We start from the raw sequence: 22,166 nt of genomic DNA, 5'->3' as shown, positions 1-22,166 counted from the left end.
GATTTAGGGACATTGAATTTTTTTTGGGTGTAGAGGTGGCACAGAATCACGAAGGGATTTTTCTTTGCCAATGCCAATATGCTTTGGATATTATTAGTGAAGCTGGATTATTGGGTGCTAAACCATCTAGTTTTCCCATCGAACAAAATCATTATTTAGCCTCGACAGAGAGTGTTGTTTTGGCAGATTCAGAGAAGTATTGGAGATTGGTGGGAAGATTGATTTATGTGACTCTCACTTGATCTGAGCTATCCTATAGTGTTCATATCTTGGCACAATTTATGCATCAACCAAAGGAAGCTCATTGGAAAACAACATTGCGCGTGGTTCATTATTTGAAAGGAAGTCCTAGACAAGGAATACTTCTACGAGCTGATTGTGATCGACGACTATATGGTTACTGTGACTCTGATTGGAGAAGTTTTCCTTTAACACAATGATCTCTCACTGGGTACTTTGTTATGCTAGGCATCTTTCCTATTTCCTGGAAGACTAAAAAGTAACATACAGTGTCAAGATCTTTTGCTAAAGTAGAGTATCATTCCATGGCTACAACTATGTGTGAATTGAAATGGTTAAAAGGTCTCTTATTGTCTCTTGGTGTTGTTCACTCTAATCCTATATTTTTGTATTGTGATATTCAAGTATCCTTACATATTAGTGCAAATCCTGTGTTTCATGAGCAAACAAGCGCATTGAAATTTATTGTCATTTTATTCGTGATGAGATTCAACATGGACATGTTCAAACCACTTATGTTCACAGCTTTGAGCAACTAGCCAATACCTTCACTAAGGCGTTGGGGACATAATAGTTTGAGTATCTTCTACGCAAGTTGGGGGTTTGTAATCTTCACGCACCAACTTGGGCGTATTAGGAAAGAAATCGATGAAGATATTTAGATATACAAATATCTGTTAAATATGTAAATAATATATTTAGGAAAGAAGTTAGGAATTTATTAGGTGATTTATTTTCCATGCTTATCATGTATATATATAGCTCTTTTTGGCTTGTTAATATAGAAGAAGGAAGTAATTTTCTCTCAAAAGTTTTAACAATTTACAAAACATTAAAATGAAACTAAAGGAGCAATGCCCCCAAACTACTAATTTTTCAAATATTTTGAATGCAAAAATCAACCCAACATTGATATCTCATGTCCTGTAGTAGATAAAAATGTAAACAAATTCATTTGGTTAACTAGCTATCTTAAACAAACTCATGATGGCACCAATAACACAAGAGATTATAAATTGTGTTAATGAGAAATCATAACCTTGGAAACAATAAATGAGAATAAAACTTGCTAGAAAATGAAAAATAAACCTTGCCACTGAATTAAGAGCAATCAAACACAGAAACAATGGATACATTTGTATTGCACTAATAAAATGACATGACTTCAACTCTATCTGCATTCTTCACCAGAAAACTCCTGAAATGAAACAAAACCTGAGAATGCTAAGTATAATAACTGATATAACCATGCACATATGACACAGTGCTTTCAGCATTGCCCAAGCCTTTGTTGCTCTCACTAGGATGACATAGATATTTTGAGTGAGTGTGGGGATACAACCATCCAATGCCTTCCAAATACATCAAAGATTGTATTGGGATCAACCTGATTAAGCAACAAGTAAAAAAAATAGCGGATAAATTGAGAAATTAAGCACACAAATTTACCGTGGAAAACCCCCTCCAAAGAGGATAAAAAACAACGAGCAAAGATAATTTTACTATAATGGCAAAAGAATGAAGAGTACAAAAGATGAAGATAAAAACTAAACCCCAAAAACCCGAAAACAAAGAACCCTTAAAACATAAACACAAAATTCTCTAAATGTGTTATGAGTTCTAATCTCTAATGGGTGTATTTTCTAAGGTTGTAAAAGAGTCTATTTATAGGCTAAATTCATAGGTCAAATAATAATAAAATAATCTAGACTAATCAGAGTTTGATTAAAACAAATAAACAGAGTTTAACTGAAAGATTATTTCTCAAATTTGATTGAAACATGAGTCATACTCAACAAATCTCTACATTGACTCATATTTCCAAAACGCCATCTTTACCAAAGCTCGCCACGAGCATATCTTGAACTATGCAGGGAATTAATTGAGTCAAATTTGTGCTTAGAAACTGGAAGACTTCTAGCCTTCGACTTGTACACTGCCAAATTAAAATTAACTCGGGTATGATTTTCACGAACACAATGCCCTAACTTTTCAAAACCTGCATCCAAAAGAAAACCTCTTTTCAACAAAATGGTCATATATTTTTCCCTCCTATGACCAAGTTGCCTCCGCTCCAAAGGAAATGACTTCGACTCCGTAACAGACGACGGACGTTCGATTTTATCGGTTACTGTAGAACCTTTCAGAATATAAAGATTGTCGGTTATTTTACCTTTTAACAAAACGAGAGCTCCACGGGATATTTTAATGTCGCTCGACTCGATGTTGATATTGCATCCTTTCAAGTCTAAAATACTCAAGGAGATGAGATTCTTTCGTAAATTAGGTACATACCTGACATTTGAGAGTGTCCTAATCATCCCATTGTGTATCCTAATTTTAACAATACCAATATCGATTACCTTACTAGATGAATCATTTCACATGTGCACAGCTCCACCTTCAACCGAACTGTATGTGGAAAACCATTCTCTATTGGGACACATGTGGAAAGAACATCTCGAATCTAGGATCCACTCGGACATGAGCTTGGAGTTATCGCTCGTTGACCCTAACAAGAAATCATCACTACTTTCATCGGCCAAATTAGTACAAGCTACATCTTCCTCGTTACTCTCAGTAGCTCTTTTATTTCGCAGTTCATAACAATCCGCTTTGACATGACCTAACTTTTTACAATAGCGACACATTTTGTCTCATTTCTTTGATGCTACCAAAATGGAAGCTTACTTATCTGTCTTGCTATCCAAACCAAACTCATTGTCGAGTTTGTCTCTACTCAACAAATGACCCTTCACATATTCGAACGAGAGTTTATTTCTGCCATAAATCAGGGTCTCCTTGAAAGATTTGTATGAAGAGGGTAAAGAGCACAATAATAGCATATCCTGATCTTCATCGTCAATATGAACCTCAACGTTCTTTAAATCATTTAAATGAGTAATGAATTGACTGATGTGATCTCTAAGAAGCTCACATTCATTCATGCGAAACGTAAATAGACGTTGTTTCAACACAAAACGGTTAGCTAGAGACTTAGTCGCATAAAAAGTTTCTAACCTTTTCCACAATGCAGATGAGGTTTTCTCTATCAATACCTCCTGCAATATCGTATTTGCGAGGCGCAACTGGATTGCAGACAAGGTCTTTTCATCAAGCTTTTCCCATTCTGTTTGATTTAGTTTCTCAGGCTTTTTCCCGATAACAATCTTTTTCAAGCTGGTTTGAACTAGAATTGGCAACATTCGAACTTGCCACAGATTGAAATTTGTCTCACCATCGAACTTCTCAATTTCAAACCTTGTTGCTGCTATCTCTGAATGGGATGACCTATGAAAATTGAACTAGCTCTAATACCATTTGTTGGGATCGACCCGATTAAGCAACAAGTAAAAAAAATAGTGAAATAAATTAAGAAATTGAACACACAAATTTAAGGTGGAAAAATCCCTCCAAAAAGGATAAAAAACCACGGGCAAAGATAATTTTACTATAATGGCAAAAAAACGAAGAGTACAAAAGATGAAGATAAAAACTAAACCCCAAAAACCCGAAAACAAAAAACCCTCAAACGTAAACACAAAATTCTCTAAATGTGTTATGAGTTCTAATCTCTAATGGGTGTATTTTCTAATGTTGTAAAAGAGCCTATTTATAGGCTAAATTTATAGGTCAAATAATAATAAAATAATCTAGACTATCAGAGTTTGATTAAAACAAATAAGCAGAGTTTAACTGAAAGATTATTTCTCAAATTTAACTGATATAGGAGTCATACTCGATAGATTAAATATACATGTATTAGATATATATCCATATCCAACAGTCATTTCTGAGTTTAAATAGCATAAGCGCTGCCTTTATTTACAAATAGCATGTAAAACAACGTGGATAGTTAAAGTTGAAGCTACTTTGGGTAGTCATCGATATCATCAGCTGTAAAACAGTAGAGACAACACCATGTTTCACTCTTCACCACTGATGACGATATTGCGGGACAATCCCTCAACACTTAACTGCAAAAAAGATTAACCCTTACTGCAAAATGATGAAGCAATTTGATTTCCAGCTTAAGCTCGTTTGGTGCTAAAGGTGCCACCGGGAATCTACCCTTAGATTTTATGTGTGGTCTTCTGCCAAAATCTACCTTACCCACATCCAACAAAATTAGAGCAGTGTGGTATTTAAATAAAAACTTTCTAAACAATCATAATTCTAACCTTTCAACTTAATCTTTTGGTCTGTCGCTTTTTTCAATCACTTGTTACTACAATAATTCTTCTTCAAAACTAAATTAATCGGATTCATATATATATATATATAATTCAACAAAAAGAAATGGTTTAAAGAAAGTTCTTAATCCTTATCAAATAGAACGACTAGTTTATCCAATTGATTAGCTCGTGATTAAATATTTGGTATAGGTAGATGTATATATTTTAGATTTTATTTTTGTTTGTTTACTAAAATAATAGATACACTATTTTTCACTCCTTAGATGAAGCAACAAAATAGTTCCCATTACAATTGTCACTAAATGTTTTTATTTTATTTTTTATAAGGTATATTAATAAATTTAGTCCTCAATCTTTACATCTTTATTCAATTTGGCTCCTATTATTTTATTTGGAGCATATTGACCCTTATATTTTCATGATAGAAGTTACATTATTTTGTCTTATATATTATATAAAAATTAATTTAAAAAATTTAAAAATTGAAAAAAATATAAAATAAATATTATGAATTCCAAAAGTTATCTAAAAAACTTTCCAAAATTAAAAATTACGTAAAAAATCTAAAAAAATTATAAATATTCAAATTTTTAATAGAAAAGTCTTAATAGTTTTTTTAAAATAATTTTAATTTTTAAAAAATTCAATAAATTTTCAAAAATTATGAAAAATTATGAAAAACATTAAGAACAGTCCTCAACGAAAAACCATTGAAAAGTTAAGCCTTATTTGATAATCCATTAAAAATTTCAATTTGTTGAAAGTTAATATTTTTAGTAGTTTAATTTTTTAGACATGTTGGATAAGTTATATAAAGTACATTTGATAGACTTTTTTTCAATGAAAATCCATTGAAAGAATAAATAGATAAGGGTGACTTATCATACATTGAGCCAATTCGTGCTTTATTTCATTTTTTTCCTTTCACATTATGCATTATCATTTAAATGGCATCAAACACAACAATTTAAATTTATTCCTTTTGGTTTATTAAATTTTAGTTTGGTTTGTATCGATATTGTTACTAATACATGAAGATATAGGTTTGAGCGTACTGAATACAGTGAGTTATAAAAAAATTATGAATAATTATAGGCCTATATAAAAAAAATATTTATTTTATGATATTTTTATATTTAACTCTTTAATTTTTACCAAGTGTATTTTATATTCAAATTAAAATTAATGATAAATTTTAACATTTACATTTATTAGACAATATATCTATATTTAGCCTTTAATTTTCGATAATCGAGCAATTAATTTTTTATAATTTAAATTCAATACTTATTAAATCTAACATTAAAATCTTAGTACTTAAATTTTTTTATCAATCGTCGATTTGATCCAACCATTTTCAAGGAAATATTAAAGATTAACTTGAATTAAGAAAAATTTAAGTTTCAATGTGAAGATAATTGTCAAGTTCGGATATTAATATAAATAAATAAAAAGTTCAAACCCCAACATGGCACATTTGCTATATTCGAACCCAAAATAATTAACACTGCTTAGATAAAAAAGCTTCTCCTTGATCTTGATCAATTAAATTACAATTTAATAATAAAAAGGTTTTTTTTATTTAAATTCAATCATGAATCATTTTTTAAACATTATATGTTTTCTTAAATAATATGTTAAACTTTAACAAATTTTAAGTAAAATTTTGATTTTTTTATAAATTTTAATAACTTATGAATCATACAGATATATATGAAAATTTAGAAAAAAAAATTAAATTAAGATTAAACGAAAATATTGAAAGTTAAATTTATTGATTTAAAAAAATTAAATAAAATTAACAAAATGAATTACCATTGGGGACTTAGTTTAGTATTATACCAATAAAAAGGTGACCGGAGTTTGAAATTTACCTAAAAAATTCCAAAAGAAAAGAAATTTACCTAAAGAGGCGGTCTGCACCTGGAATATCAAATTTAGCAGAGCAAACAAAGAAGGAAATGAAGGGATTACCTTCAAACACCTTCAAACCATGACTCACCAATCTGCCAATTAGGGATAGCCTTTAAACGGAATATCGGTGACTGCCGCCGCCATTTGTGGTTTCATTTGAAGCTCACCTCTTTCTTTTCCTTTCGCTTAATTTCAAGATATGGGTAAGCTTCATTCTTCATTGCTTCTTCGTCATATTGTTAATGGTGGAAGGAACTTTTCTAATTTCCACTCTTCATTTTCTTGTTATTTTAACACCATTTCTCCCCACATCTCTGCAAGGGGAAACCAAAAAAGTATGACTGCTTCTATAACGTGGATGATGCTTTGACTTTGTTTAATAAGATGGTTGCGAAGCACCGAAAGCCTTCAGTTGTGGAATTCAACAAATTATTAGGAGCCATTGTTAGAATGAAACATTATGCCATTGCTGTTTCTATGTATAGCCAGATGGAATTATTAGGAGTTTCCTATGACATTTATTCTTTCAACATCTTGATTAATTGCTTTTGTCAATTAGGTTATATTGATTTTGGGTCTTCTGTTTTGGGGAAAATGATGAAGGTAGGTGTTCAACCTGATGTTGTAACTTTGTCCACTTTGATTAATGGACTTTGTAAGCGAAGTAAGATATCTGAGGCTTTGAGTTTGTTTGATGAAATGATGGAAAAAGGGTATCGACCTAATTTAATTGTTTACACTACAGTTCTTAATGGTTTGTGCAAGACCGGGAATACTGATCGAGCTCTTAGGTTTCTAAGAATGATGGAAGAAAGAGGTTTCAAACCCAATATTGTAGCATATAGCACTGTCATTGACTGTTTTTGTAAGAAGGGGTTACTAAGTGAGGCTCTTGATCTTTTCTCCAAAATGAAAGTTAAGGGCATTAGACCAAATATTGTTATTTACAATTGTTTAATTCATGGTGTGTGTAACTTGGGCCAGCAGAAGGAGGCAACCAGGCTTTTGAATGAAATGGCGGGTAACAATATTTCTCTTGATATTGTCACGTATAATATATTGATAGATGCACATTGCAAGAAGAGGGTGATTTCAGAAGCTGTAGATACTGTTGATGCAATGCGAAAGCAAGGCATTGAACCTAATGTTGTCACATACAGTATATTGGTTGATGCACATTGCAAAGAGGGAATGGTTTCTAAAGCTGAAGATATTGTTGATACAATGAGAAAGAAAGGCATTGAGCCTGATGTTGTCACATATAATGCATTAATAAATGGTCATTGCTTGCAAAACAAAATGGATGAAGCTAGAAGAGTATTTCAGTTGATGAGTAAGAAGGGTTGTGCACCTGCTATACGTAGTTACAACATCATGATCAACGGATATTGCAAAGCTAAAAGGGTAGATGAAGCAATGGAACTCTTTCACGAAATATCACAGAAAGGACCAACCCCTGATATTGTCACATACAGCATTCTTATGCAAGGAATGTGTGAATTAGGGAGACTTTCATCTGCATTGAAACTTTTTCGAGCAATGCTGAAGAGTAGGTTGGAACTCGATATTGTCTCTTACACTATCCTAATTGATGGCTTTTGCACAGCTGGGCGTATTGAAGTTGCAAAGGAATTATTTCTTCAACTCTCAGTCAATGGTTTAAAACCTGATGTTTACACATATGGTATAATGATTAATGGATTCTGTAAAAAGGGATTGCCAGATGAAGCATACCAGTGGTTTAGGAGCATGGGGAATAATGATTGTTTGCCTGATAGCTGCTGTTATAATGTAATGATACAGGGGTTTTTTCGAAACAGCTATACCTCAGAGGCAACACAACTTCTTGTGGAAATGGTCAGTATGGGCTTTTCTGCAGATTTATGCACTGCTACCTTATTTGTGGATCTCATCTTACAGTCTAATAAATCAATCTTGATTTGAAAAATGTCTAACAGGTAGTGTAAAGATTGTCACTTGTGAATGTGAATTATTTTGTTCATACTGCTGTGATAAGAGTTTCTAGAAACTGCAATGAGTGAGTTTTAAGACTCTTTGCCAATGCCATTCCTTACTCTTTTTTCTTTACATTGTATAATGTATTGGGGTTTTCCTCTGAAACTATTACATAACTTTGACAATTATTTTTGAATAATGGAAATTGATTGGTGTGCTTTCTTTCCTTTTTCTTTACTTATTTTTCATCCTACCTAACTTTGACAAAGAAAATACAAACATGTTCTTTATGCTGACCTTTTCACTCATATTCTCACAATTCAAAATTAGTGCAGCATTAGAATAACACAATGAAAAACGTGGTTGATGAATGTTTGAAGTTTTATGTTTCGAGATCTTATTCATGTTTAATTCATAATTTCATGTTATTTCCAAAATTATCGTTTGAGTAAGAAAAAAGAGGGATATCCTACTAGCTTGTTTGAAGAGAAACATAACAAAGAGCATGGAATTTTAGACTTTGAATTCAACTGTTTTGATGTACATTAAAATGGAACTATACGTATAACAAAATCTGGTAAAAGAATACAAGACACATGGTAGCAAAATTAAGCTTCACTAAATTCTTGTTTGATATCCCAATTTCAGTATTGCTACCAAAAGAATTGAAACAATGTTCTGATATATAAATATATATGACTAACACCAAAAGATACAGAAAAATAGAACACTATATGTGTGTGTGTGTGTAATCAGTTTAGCAGCCATTTTCCATACTTGTGAACATTGCTTCACTTGAGAAAGAACTTCCAAATATCTACATCAGTCACCTCTTTAATTAAATGAGCTCCAAAAATGCCTTCTTCATCAACCAGACTTCTGAGATGCCGGGCTGCATTGCTAAAGCCGACATAGTTTTTCTTCGTCGACAAGTATACAACCCCGTATGGAGGCCTGACGCACTGGTTTGTTCATCATGATGACCAAAAATAACAATAATAAGTTGTGAATTACAGAGAAAAACAGAATAGAAAATCCAATCTGCATTTCATAGTGCATCCAGATAAAAAAGAAAATGAAATCAAGGGGGGAAATTAATAGAAAAAGTAGCATCAAGACTAAGGTGGTATATATATATATAAGTAGGCAGGTATATGTAACCAATCATTCAGGTTATGTATGATGAATGTATGTCTGCATATGGAAAGCAAAGGTAAGAAACTAACCTTCTTAATTAGTGCATATAACTTCTTCAAAGAGGAAACCGAGTATGGAATTTCGGTCATCAAAATAATGTCATAGCCACTTTCGCCCTGATCTGTCTCACTAGCTCTTTCCCATGCCCGGCTTCCTGAAAGCTTTCTTGACCTCCTTGAGGAAATTTCTTGTGTTATGCTGCTACCATCTTGGCTACTGCACCCATCCATGAAATCCTCCTCGGAGAAGCTCAACCTCATCCCTGTAGTCACCTCGGACACGTCATTCCGAACAACAGATAATACAGTGGGGAGTTCTTCCCAGTCCCCAGCATAGAAGTGCACAGTTGGGGCAAGAGTTTGTCTGGAAGGAGTCAAAGGACCCTCAGGCTGTCGACTTTGCCTTTCCCGAGCTTGCTCCAGGTTTGCAAGTACATTTGGAATGGTAGTGCATCGAATAGTTTCTGCACTGAGGTCTTGAAAGTGCACTGTACAAGCACCCTATACCAACAATTGCATAAAATGGAGTGTAAATCTTTCATAAAAGTAAAATTCTTCTTCGACTATTTTCTAGCATATGATACAAGCCAATTGCTAAATGTGTGTGTAAAACACATATAAGAGGAACAATCAAATATCTATAAATGAAGTATACCTTCAGACAAGCAAATATCCCCGGAACACCATAGCCACAACCCAACTGCAAGAATTATTGAATAGAATTATTAGTGTACATTCTACAAAGAACTATAAAACAGACAAATTAGTTCATTAACTCTTAAGATTTATTCCATGCATGAAATGAGAATTGTTGAGAAGGCACAAGAGCAAGAAAGCTTATATAATATCGACCTATTCTAAAATTGGTCACTCAAGTTTGGTGTCGCCAATAAAAAAGGCGAAGAACAAAGACATCGATTCAAGTGTGAATTTAGTTTGATTAGTCAAGCTGAATATAAGAGCCAAGATTCATTCTACCCTATGAGTACATTTACCAATTGGTGAACCATTTTAATTTCCCCTATTCAATAATATCATCAAATGGACCCCAAACACTTTTTCAACAAAGAGAAGGATAATATATCATGTTTAATAGTTAATCAATTAAAAGAGATGATAAAAAATGCTACATGAGGTGATGGCTAATGTTTTTAGATTTTTCTACAATGAAATTACCTCAAGCACCCTTTTCCCTCTAAAGCTCAACTGCCCATCACGGATCTCGTGCTTAAGGACGTTAACAAGATCGAAAGAACTGTTCCAAGATTTCAGAAACCCTGCAAAATAAAATTATTTCATAGCTGTCAGTTGCAACTTATTATTTTGACAAGTCAACACTTGAACTAAGATTGATACTTCGCAATAAAAAACATAAATTATTAAATAAAAAATACCAATCATTCCTTACCATCAGGTTTTGAAGATAACATTTCAGTAGAGGTGAAACCAATAATGTCAGCAACACTAACTCTTCCCTGTGAAAGTTTGAAAAGGCATCATCAGCGTGCATATCACAACCTTGATTTTTCAAAACGGGCTGCTGCCGAAGGGATGACTATACGTTGTAAACACAACATATATATATGTATATCCCCAGCATATATGTCCCCGAAAAAGCGATGCAAAAGGAAGTCAACATACCTTGAATACATCGAGCCCTTGCAAATCTACATTGTCCCCAGCATATTTACAAGGATGGGCTGTCTGCACAATAACAAAATGTCTTAATTGTGAACGCAAATTCAACTGCTCGCAATCACTTGCATGATAAACCATCTCATTAGTATGGTGCTCAACCAACAACAGTTTACATCTTGAATAACAAATTTAAATTTCACAAGTATTTCACTAGTCCTTAATAGGGAGATGAAATACACCTTTGATGGGAGAATCTCCACAGCCAGTGAAGGGAAATGGACATCTCTATCAGATACAGGGGACATGCTTTGGCTTCCTCGATCATAGAGTACCAAGCCTGGCAAACATTGTGCAAGCAGTGACGGTGCACGCATTGTGGTCTAACAATAGGAAACCGTTATTAAGAAAGAAAAACCTGAAAATATCAACATTTTCCATTAATATGCAGACCACTCCTAAAGAAATAATCACTTCCAGAAATAAGAACATTTTTGAAAATAGATCAGAATCACAATATCAAACTCACAAGGGTAGAAAGACACGTATGATTAACCCTAAACAAATTTCCGTAAGGCAATTCACTTACATGGGAACATCAAAATGTTATAGCTAGACAAGAAAACAATTTCAACCAAAATTTGCACTAAAAAAAGCAGAAACTTTAAACACTGACTACATAAAATTTGTTCTTTAAGTGAAAACAAAATCTCAATATTTTGGTTCTTGTTATGAATAACACGCAACATTAATAGTAGAGGCAATTCTTCAGGTAGAAAACAAAGCCGACCATAAGGAAAGTTCACACATAATTCGGAAAAGGCTAATATTATGAATAATTAAAGAGAACTGAGATGAATCCAATTCTTAATTTCCATCAACAGAGTCAAACTCGAAGATCAAACTAAAGGAACATATTGAAAATGGAACGTCGTAGCATTCCAACGAAATTCAACCTAAAAAGACCAAAACCAGACTAACAAAACTTGCCAAAACACATGAAAATTTAAGAAAATTAAAACAAACCCAGAAGCCAAAAAACCAAAAATCAGAAAGACGCAAACTTACCCAGAAATGAGAAATAATAAGCAAGCAGTCTTTAACCCAAAATTCAATTGCTTGAGAAAGAAAGGAATTTATTTTCTTTTATAATACAAGTAAAGATCAAAGCTTTGTAATTTCAGAGAAAAGAGACTGCTCTTCACATTGGAAAGTCAAAAAAACAAAACAAAGCGACGACCCGTTTACGCTGAGATGAGAGGTAGGAAGACAGAAGCTTCCATTTTCAGATACCTACTTAGAGATTTTAACTTTAAGCCTTTGACGGTAATGAAAATTATGCTTAATAATCCAATTTCTGATCGAATTTGTTTTTGTATATCCCGTACCCGTAAGTACTACCCTTTACACCTCTCGTACTTGGGGTGGGTAGAGGAAAAATCTGATTTTTCTTCTCTTGATGAGACCGAAACCGAATTACAAATTTTACACAATCTTTTTTATGTACGGTTCGATTTTAACCCACTCGGGTTGAATTTTTAAAAATATTTTTATTTTAAATTTAATTATAAAAAGAAAATATTTGGCACCAGTACATCTAAATAAAGGAGCAATACCAACACTCTTACTAGAACAAGAAAGTGGTTATTGCTATTTTATTTCCAAAAACTCATAGACACTAAAACTAAAGTCTTATCTATTTGTAGATGGAGCTTCAATAGCAACTAGGTTTAGAGGGAAGTTATGAGCATTACTGTCATGCATAACTTCCATACCAAGGTTAGGTATTAATTATACGATCTTAACTATTAACTACGGATTGATTAAGATTGAAACTATTTAAGTTGAAAGCCTTAGTGTTAATATCTAAAACAGTGAACCAGATACTTACTACATGCCAAGCAGTTAAGAAGAAATGTAAATAACGAAAATGGTTGAAACTAGCAATTCGAAGATCAATCGGCCAAAATAATCATAAACAGCTATAATATTATAAGTTTCTTCCTTTTGACCGGCAGCATTTTTAGACTTTGCAAAAAATGTTTAAGGGTTGAAAAGTGTCCTATAAATTACAATAAATTATTAACAAATAAATTATTTAAAAAAAGAGATATGATAATTTTTTAAAGCTACTTGTAAAATAAACAAAATACACTATCAGTACCAAATACTAACCCATATATAAATATAAATATAAAATTATATTATATATATATTTAAATACTGATATGGAATCTTTGGGCGAGTTAGGCTTGGGCTGGAAATTTTTTTAAAATTGTACTTCAACTCGACCAGCGACTCATAAATAGATATAATTACATTGGATGTGATTTTAGATATTTAAATAGTTTAATTAGTTTTTTATATAATAAATTTTTAATTGATGTAATCTTCAAGGGCAAATTCAAAAACTAATTTATGAGTTGGAATTGAATTATAAACTTTTGAGAGATCAAAATATAATTTTATTATGTATTAATTTTATGGTTTCATTATTGTTTTCCTTTTGAAGGGATGATTTCATCATTGTTGAATGGGTTAAACAAAATCTTTTAATTTTTTGGGTCAAAGGTAGACCTGTTCAAGGGCTGAGTAGCTCGCTCGGTCTGATAGGCTCGAGTAGATTAAAGTCGGGCTTGGACAAAGATTTTTACACTTCGGGTCAGCACAACTCGAGTCGAATTCAATTTAAATAATAATAAATGTTTTTAAATTAAAATTTCATTATAAAAATATATAAAATAGTAACCAAAAAATATATTTTTAATTTTTAATAGTAAAATGAACTTTTTGGATGGTTAGGGTCGGTTTGAAAACGAGCCTAGGCTTGAAAAATATTTTGAAGCCGGGCCTTGATCTAGCTCGCCCATGGACACCTTTGGTCAAAGGGTAATTTTACCATATAGTAATTTATAATGTAAAATAGTTATTTGAAGGGTTAGTATTTTGACACTGTACCTTTTTTTATTCTTTCACATTATATATATATTTTAATTTTTAATTATCCATTAAATTTGCTTTTTTAATAAAATAAAATGATAGATATATCATTAAAATTTTAAATTAATATAATTCAAAATAATTTATCATTTAAAAAACTCCCTAAAATTTAAAACTATTATTATAGATATATCATTAAATCATATTTAAAAAATAAATATTTTTTAATTAATTAATAAAAAATAAATAGTGTTTCAAAAATATAATGAAATATTAAATTTTATAAGGTTTCATAATTCTAAAAAATAAAATATGAAAATGTTTAAAAATTTTATTAAAAAAGTTTAAAAATTATACAAAATTTAAAAATAAAAAAAATAAAAAATACTACTAAATAAATTTTAAAAAATTAAATATTATTTAATTAGTCATTTAATATTTTTAAATATTTATATCTATTTTAAATACTATTAAAAATTTTAAAAACAAAATTGAATACTATTTAAAAACATTATTAAAAATAAGAAAATTTATATGAAATTTAAACAACTATACTTAGAGTAGTGCATAATTATTGAATAGTATTATATCACTTATTCAAGTATTTATTTATGGAATAAAATAATTATATTCTTTTATATTATATTCAAGTATCTATTTTGTATTTTTCATAATAATATGATTTATTAATTTTAATATTTTTATAGAATAATATACTTTAATTTTTTATATAATTTATAAAAATTATAAAAAAACTTACAAAATGTTTTAATGATATTTAATTATTAATAGATAAAAAGTATATCATATATATATTAAAATTCTAAATCATTAATTATATATCTAAATATCACAAGAGTTTCATTTTTCAAATTTTCTTCTTCATAATTAAAGCATAAATTATATTTATAATATTATAAATATATTATATTTAAAAAAATTTATACACACAATCAATCCGTGCATCTCAAAAGGTAAGAAAACTAATTTTTTTAATATCTTATTATACCCCTAAAAGATGAAAATTCCGTTGGCAATATACTAAATATTTTTATTTATTTAATTGGGATTAACAAGTGTCTTATAATGATATAGTAGAATATTTAAAAAATAAATATTAAAAAAAAAAGATAGAGACAATTTTTTAAAATTTTTTTGTGGAATAAAAAAACGTATATTGCTAGTGTATCAAATACTAACCTAATAAAATTTACTTTTTACACATTTTAAAATATTTTTTCAATTTTATAAGAATTTTTAAAAAAACTTTACAACTTTTTATTTAGAGCTTCTTAATATTTTAAATAATTTATCTATATTTTTATATTTTTAAATAAATTAAAAAAATAAATGATTTTTTACTAGTTTTTACAATTTAAAGCATTTTTTTATAATATTTAAATATTTAAATATTTTTTATCAATATCAATGAACAATCAGTCAACACCAATCAATGGTGAACCACCCACAATCACTGTCAACGTACCACGTCATTGATGAGACACATTCTGATTGGGCAACTTTTTTTATGTTCAAAATAAAAAAAAATATTAAAATGAGCAGAGGGTAAATTGGGAAGAAAGCGTAGATTTTAAGGTAAAAAGAAAGTAAAGCATAGTTTGGTCCCGGAAGCTGCGGCCGGCATAGGTGTTTAACTCGATTTCTTTAAAATTTTATGAACTTGGAAAACCATGGACTCCATTTCTTAACAATGCTAACAAAATCAAAATCTTCCCTTTACTATGTTCACCTCATTTTGCCCCCCAAAATTTCCATTTCTTCACTTCGCACCGCAACAAAGGATAGCATCGTCCATAACTCTGCGAAAATCCTCCGCAAAAATACCGAATTCCTCGTTTATTGCAATACCCAGATTACTCAACATGGAAGAAACAGAAATATCAAAGAAGCTGAATCAATCTTCAACCGGATGCCCTTCAAAAGCACCGTATCTTGGACTGCCATGTTGACTGCATACGCAGAAAATGGGAACATTTCGAAAGCCCGTGAAGTGTTCGCTAAAATGCCTGAAAGAACAACTTCTTCGTATAATGCTATGATCACGGCTTATAATAAGAATGGTTGTATGGTTGATGAGGCTTATGAGCTTTTCTGCAACATGTCTGAACGGGACGCTGTGAGTTATGCTACGATGATCACGGGGTTTGTCAGTAAAGGAAGGTTTGATAAGGCCTTGGAAATTTACGAAAATACTCCGGGGAAATGGCGGGAACCGGTTTGTTCAAATGTTTTGATAAATGGGTATGTGAAAGCTGGGAGATTGGATATGGCAGTTGGCATTTTCGAAGGAATGGTTCAGAGAGATGTCGTTTCTTGGAGCCTAATGGTTGATGGGTATTGCAAAAGTGGGAGAATTATGGAGGCTAGAAAGTTGTTTGACAAGATGGTGGAGAGAAATGTAGTTACTTGGACAACAATGATTAATGGGTACCTAAAAATGGGATATTTAATTGATGGTTTTGGTTTGTTTTCGGCTATGAGAAAAGAGAAAGGAGTTTTGGTTAATTCTACTACTTTGACTGTTATATTTGAAGCTTGTGGACATTTGATAGATATAGAGAAGGAATTCAAATGCACGGATTGGTTTTAAAGTTGGGATTCGAATTTTGTGTTTTTCTAGGGAATTCTATTATTACCATGTATTGCAGATTTGGTTGTACTGGTTCTGCTAATTTGGTATTTGATTTGATGACGAGGAAAGATTTGGTTTCTTGGAATTCTTTGATCATGGGCCATGTTCAAGAGAATGAGATTGAGAAAGCTTATGAACTTTTTGAAAGGATGCCTAGAAAGGATATAGTTTCTTGGACTACCATGATTATGGGGTTTTCTGGTACAGGACAAACTGATAGAGCTGTCAAGTTGTTTAGAATGATGCCTGAGAAAGATGATGTTGCATGGACTGTAGTAATTTCAGGGTTTGTAAGTATTGAAATGTATGAGGAGGCTTTTCGCTGGTTTACTGAAATGCTTCAGAAATCAGTAAAGCCAGACTCTCATACTTTGAGCAGTCTGTTGAGTGCTTCTGCCAATTCAGCAATACTAAGCAATGGGCAGCAAATCCATGTCCAAGCAATAAAGATGTGTCTGGAACTCGATTTGTCAGTTCAAAATTCTCTTGTCTCAATGTATTCAAAATGTGGAAATGTAGCCGATGCTTGTCAAGTCTTTATGAGTATTAAAGAACCGAATGTTGTTTCTTTCAATACAATGATTACTGGCTTTGCTCAAAATGGATTTGCTAAAGAAGCACTTGAATTGTTTGGGAAAATGCAGAGTGAAGGGCAGGAGCCAAATCACGTAACCTTTCTTGCTGTTTTGTCTGCCTGCAGCCATGTTGGACTCGTAGAAGCAGGATGGGAGCACTTCAAATCCATGACATCTTTATATAACATAGAACCAGGGCCTGACCACTATTCATGCATGGTTGATCTCCTCGGCCGAGCTGGGTTGTTTGATGAAGCAGTTGGTTTAATCTATTCAATGCCATTTGATCCCCATAGTGGAGTTTGGGGAGCTCTCCTGGGTGCAAGCATGACTCATCTCTGTATCGATCTCGCAAAGCTTGCAGCTCAGCAGCTTATTAAATTGGAGCCTGATAGTGCAACTCCTTATGTCGTTTTGTCCAACTTATATACTATCTCGGGAAAGAAGAAAGATGGAGACAAAGTAAGAATAGACAAGAAATCAAAAAGGATAAAGAAGAGCCCTGGGTGTAGTTGGTTGGTAGTTAAAGACAAAGTTCATTTGTTTCTCTCAGGAGATCAATCTCATGAGGATTCAGAAGAGATTAGAGTTACATTACAGACAATTATGAAGGAAATGGAAGAGCTAGGTTGTTATAGATAAATGGCTCCTTTCTTAAGGTCCTCCTCTTTGCTCTCCATAGGATCTCTTCTGCTGTAATAGTTTCTATTATTTAAGGCTTGTGACTTTGTTCAAGCGGGCCATGCATTGGTCTCTATATTTTCTCTGTGCTTTTCTAATGCGAACAAATGCCTCTATCACTAGCAATGTTGCTTTGCTGAAAGGAGTTAACTTGACCATCCCATCTTTTCATGTTACTCTGCAGTCACTTCCCTTTTCTGAGTCAAGAATGTAGTCCATTGGGTAAGTGATACTCGTAGCTCTACTTTTAGTATACTGGATGTGTAGTCTCATATCTTTCATCTGTTGTCCATTTTGCAGAGTTTGAACCAGAATTATGACGGCTACAGATCCCCAGGTAAGGGAAATGATATATGTGTCTCTTATATCATATCTTGAGTAAATTTTTTTATTCTTCTTAAAAATGCAAATCTGACCAATATTTTCTTGAATCTAAATAGTAATATTATTGCTTCATAAAGTGTGTTCAACTTTTTTTTTTTTGGGTGAGGAAAGTTTTACTTCTCTGAAACTGGTTAAATAGAAGACCATGAGGAAACAATCTGGCAGATCCTTTTCCCTTTTACTGCCCAGTTACCTGCTGCAGGTGGTTATGTGGTTGGATTTGATGTATGCCTTACTCATCTGAGTGTCTTCTTCACATAAATGCTATTACTTTGACTCTTCATTTTTCTCGAAGTGCTCGTATCATACATCCATGTTAGATGAATATTCAGACATGTCTGTGTCAAAAACACGTATATTTCCTCAATGACATTTGAGTCCGAGCTACATAGTCAAACATAGCAGAGAAACACAAATGCACTCATGCACACATGATTATTAATCATATTTCTTATATGAATCTGGGGTTTTGTATGAGAGAGCAGCATCAAGTCAAATGCAACATATTTTATGTGCTTGAATTCATATTTATTCTTAAAATTATTTTGCATTGATGACCTGGTAATGATTAATAAGTTAGATGTTCATGTGTTAGAAGTTAATTATGGTAGGATATGGCGATACGCTTATAGATGACTTGGTACATCTGGATTTGATGCTACAGGTCCAAATCTTTATTTTGTTTGAAGAATCGTATCCAACACCCTTGTCCAGCGCATATTCGGACATGGGCGCAGAGACATCACCTTTCTAAATCCTCTAAATGAGGACTTGCCGATCAATGAGGTGAACTGGAGTATCTTGTTTGGAGTCATAATATGGTGGCTGTGGAAACAAAGAAACTACTTAGTGTTTGCAGCTGGGAATTTTTGCTCCACTGATATAAATGGGAAAAACCTTGCATGTTTGAGGAGCATCATGGTGGCTGTTAAAAGTCAGCAGGCTCGAGGCAATAGAAAGACGATGGGGGTTGGATGGAGGCCTGGATAAAACACAATTGTGACAGAGCAGTGGACACCAGCAATAATCTTGCTTCAGCTGAGGGAATCTTTCGCAACTGTTATGACTGTTGGATTACTGGGTTTAGTAGGTTTCTAGGCCTCAGTACTGTTATGCAAGTGGAGCTATGGGCGGTATATGACAGCCTCAGCATTGCTTGGGAGACAGGGTACAAAAAAGGTTTTGGTAGAATGTGACTATTCGGTAGTGATACAGATGCTAACCGATTGCAATGCGAGTCCATTAGCGCTAGTAAGGAATACAAGGCAGCAGATGCAATGGCGAAGATCAAAAAATCTCCACGAATTTGTACCAATTGAGTAAAAACGAGCTAAGTTTATGTAAGAAATTAAAGAAGAAATAGTAATTTTCTTGCAAAAGTGAAAGAATAGAGTGTTTGGATGCCAAGAAAATATAAAAGATGAAGAAATTTTTGAAAGAAAACTTTCAATCTTAGATCTAACAAAATTTTGAAATGAAAAAGGATGGAGGGAAACAAAATAAAAATAAACAGACGATGGGTGTGGCTTTTTATAGCGAACTAACCATATTTTAGAAAACAGGCTATTTACCCTTTAAGTCCTCTCCTATTCTCCCTTGTTCTAATAGCTCCTTTTTTAACCACTAGTTTTTAATTTACACATTTAATCTCTACTTTAACCACTATTTTCAAATTAGTCTCTATTAATTTTTACTAATGCCCCGATTATTAATACTATTATTATTTAGTTTAATTATTATTATTACTATTATTAACTAATTAATTTTTTATTCTATCTTAATTCCTATTATATTAAACCTAATTTATCTCTCGAGCCCACAATCTAACACTGAATTCTACCAACTTGGTTTTCGAGATGTGACACCTAAATTATTTTGACACCTACGCACCAATGGCTAGGATGACCTCCATTATCTTATCACATAAATTACATGTACGTCAAATAGATGTTAAGACGACTTTTTTGAATGGTGATCTCGAAGAAGAAGTCTACATGGAGCAACCAGAAGGTTTTGTGCTTCTTAGGAATGAACATAAGGTGTATAAGTTGATCAAGTCATTATATGGTTTAAAACAAGCGCCTAAACAGTGGCATGAAAAATTTGACTCGATTATCTTATCACATGATTTTTTACATAATGGTGCGAGTAAATGTATTTACACTAAATTCACCAATAGATACGGTGTAATTATTTGTCTCTATGTAGACGATTTGTTAATTTTTAGGATGAACATGAAAAGTGTTCGCAAGACCAAAGAGCATCTAACCTCGAATTTTAAGATGAAGGATCTTAACGAGGTAGATACAATTCTAGGTATAAAGGTGTAAAAACATGAAAGGAGCTTTGCATTAAGCCAATCTCACTACATCAAGAAAGTATTGGAAAAATTCAAATACTTGAATATTAGGGATTCAAACACTTCATACAATTCGAACTTTAAGTCATGTAAGAATAATGGCAGGATTATAGTGCAACTTGAGTACACCAACGCAATTGGAAGTCTAATGTATGCAATGCATTGCACTAGACCCGATATCGTATTTACTATGTGCAAATTGGCGAGATTTACAAATTGCCCTAGTACCGATCATTAGAAGCGAATTTATAGGATTTTTGGCAATATTAAGAAAACAAAAAATTTGAGATTATTCTATAGTGATTATACCACTGTACTAGAAGGTTACTCAGATGCAAGTTGGATTACAAGTCTAAGTGGCAATAAGTCCACATCGGGATGGATTTTTACGATCAGAAGTGGAGCCATTAGTTGACCCTCCAAGAAACAAACTTGCATCTCACATTCAACTACGAAGGCTGAATTTACAACCTTGGCGGCTATTGACAAGGAAGAGAAATGGCTAAGAAACTTCTTACTAGGTATAAAGTTATGGCCACAACATAGGTTCGCCATTTCTGTATATTGTAATAGTGAATACACCATGTCCTGAGTGTATAATAAGGTGTACAATAGAAAGTCTAGACATATAAGTTTAAGACATGAGTATTTGAGACAATTGATTAGGGACGGTGTGATAACTGTTACCTATGTTAAATCTGTTGACACCATTTTTTGGATGAAAACTAGGTCGACTTGGGTTTTGAAAAATGAAACGGGAGTCGCCACCAATCCTTTTTTATGAGGTGTGATTGGATCACATCGAAAAGTGGTTGTTTTTAATAAACGGTTTGATTTTGTTAAAACAACAAGTTTGGTCCACGAAATTCAGAAAAACGGGTTCGGGAGTCGGTTACGTACGAGGAAGGATTAGCACCCTCAATACGCCCAAAAATTGGTACCAAGTTGATTACTTAATGGCTTAGTGTCGAAAATTAAAACTTTAAAAAGATTTAAAGTACGATCCTTAACTCGAATGGCATGAATTAAAATTTAAGAGGATATTTGGCTATTTGGTCCAACGAGAAATCGAAACCCAGCACATTAGGGCATGTTCCTCGAATTTCCAAACGCAAAACATTGCCTTATTGTAAAATTTTTGAAAGGATATTTGGCTATTTGGTTGAACGAGAAAATCGAAACCCAGCACATTAGGGCACGTTTTCTCGAATTTCCAAACGCAAAACATTGCCTTATTTTGAATTTTTTTAAAAAAAAAAGGATTCTTAGCTATTTGGTTGAACGAGAAAAATAGAAACCCAGCACATTAGGGCACGTTTTTTCGAGTTTCCAAATGCTAAATATTGCCTCATTTAGAAAATTTTCTTTTTGAAGTATGGTGTTAATATGCATAATAAATATGATAATGTGCATAAAAATAATATTAGCAAAAAAAAT

The 22,166-nt window shown here is 32.4% G+C and overlaps 3 protein-coding genes across 10 annotated transcripts; 2 read left to right on the top strand and 1 right to left on the bottom strand.

Moving 5' to 3' along the window:
- The first annotated feature begins 6,333 nt into the window (after positions 1-6,333).
- LOC107914705 (pentatricopeptide repeat-containing protein At3g22470, mitochondrial-like) lies at positions 6,334-8,539 on the top strand. 6 transcript variants are annotated; one of them, XM_041102264.1, is made up of 3 exons: positions 6,334-6,553; positions 6,954-7,014; positions 7,096-8,539. In XM_041102264.1, exon 3 carries the CDS (start codon positions 7,152-7,154, stop codon positions 8,292-8,294), a length of 1,143 nt encoding a protein of 380 aa, XP_040958198.1. In that variant the 5' UTR covers positions 6,334-6,553; positions 6,954-7,014; positions 7,096-7,151; the 3' UTR covers positions 8,295-8,539. The 6 variants fall into 6 exon arrangements, with proteins under 6 accessions (XP_040958198.1, XP_040958196.1, XP_040958195.1 ...); XM_041102262.1 differs by having other exon boundaries at positions 6,910-7,014; XM_041102261.1 differs by having other exon boundaries at positions 6,687-7,014.
- Positions 8,540-8,807: 268 nt separating this feature from the next.
- LOC107914704 (uncharacterized) lies at positions 8,808-12,810 on the bottom strand. 3 transcript variants are annotated; one of them, XM_041102265.1, is made up of 8 exons: positions 12,526-12,810; positions 11,380-11,555; positions 11,144-11,206; positions 10,911-10,977; positions 10,679-10,779; positions 10,158-10,202; positions 9,533-10,003; positions 8,808-9,268 (listed from the first exon to the last, which is right to left on the bottom strand). In XM_041102265.1, the coding sequence occupies exons 2-8, from the start codon at positions 11,512-11,514 to the stop codon at positions 9,098-9,100; spliced, it is 1,053 nt and encodes a 350-aa protein (XP_040958199.1). In that variant the 5' UTR covers positions 11,515-11,555; positions 12,526-12,810; the 3' UTR covers positions 8,808-9,097. The 3 variants fall into 3 exon arrangements, with proteins under 3 accessions (XP_040958199.1, XP_016699203.2, XP_016699204.2); XM_016843714.2 differs by having other exon boundaries at positions 12,206-12,623; XM_016843715.2 differs by having other exon boundaries at positions 12,435-12,619.
- A 2,872-nt stretch (positions 12,811-15,682) lies between these two features.
- LOC107914703 (pentatricopeptide repeat-containing protein At1g53600, mitochondrial-like) lies at positions 15,683-19,749 on the top strand. Its single transcript, XM_016843713.2, is given in 4 exon segments — positions 15,683-16,635; positions 16,638-18,208; positions 18,287-18,323; positions 19,035-19,749. Coding segments are annotated over 2 exon segments (2,193 nt in total). The 5' UTR covers positions 15,683-15,752; the 3' UTR covers positions 17,948-18,208; positions 18,287-18,323; positions 19,035-19,749.
- Positions 19,750-22,166: the final 2,417 nt, after the last annotated feature.

The sequence above is a fragment of the Gossypium hirsutum genome, chromosome D10, assembly GCF_007990345.1.
Source record: "Gossypium hirsutum isolate 1008001.06 chromosome D10, Gossypium_hirsutum_v2.1, whole genome shotgun sequence".
Taxonomy (NCBI): domain Eukaryota; kingdom Viridiplantae; phylum Streptophyta; class Magnoliopsida; order Malvales; family Malvaceae; genus Gossypium; species Gossypium hirsutum.
This window is presented reverse-complemented; position numbering and strand designations above follow the sequence as displayed.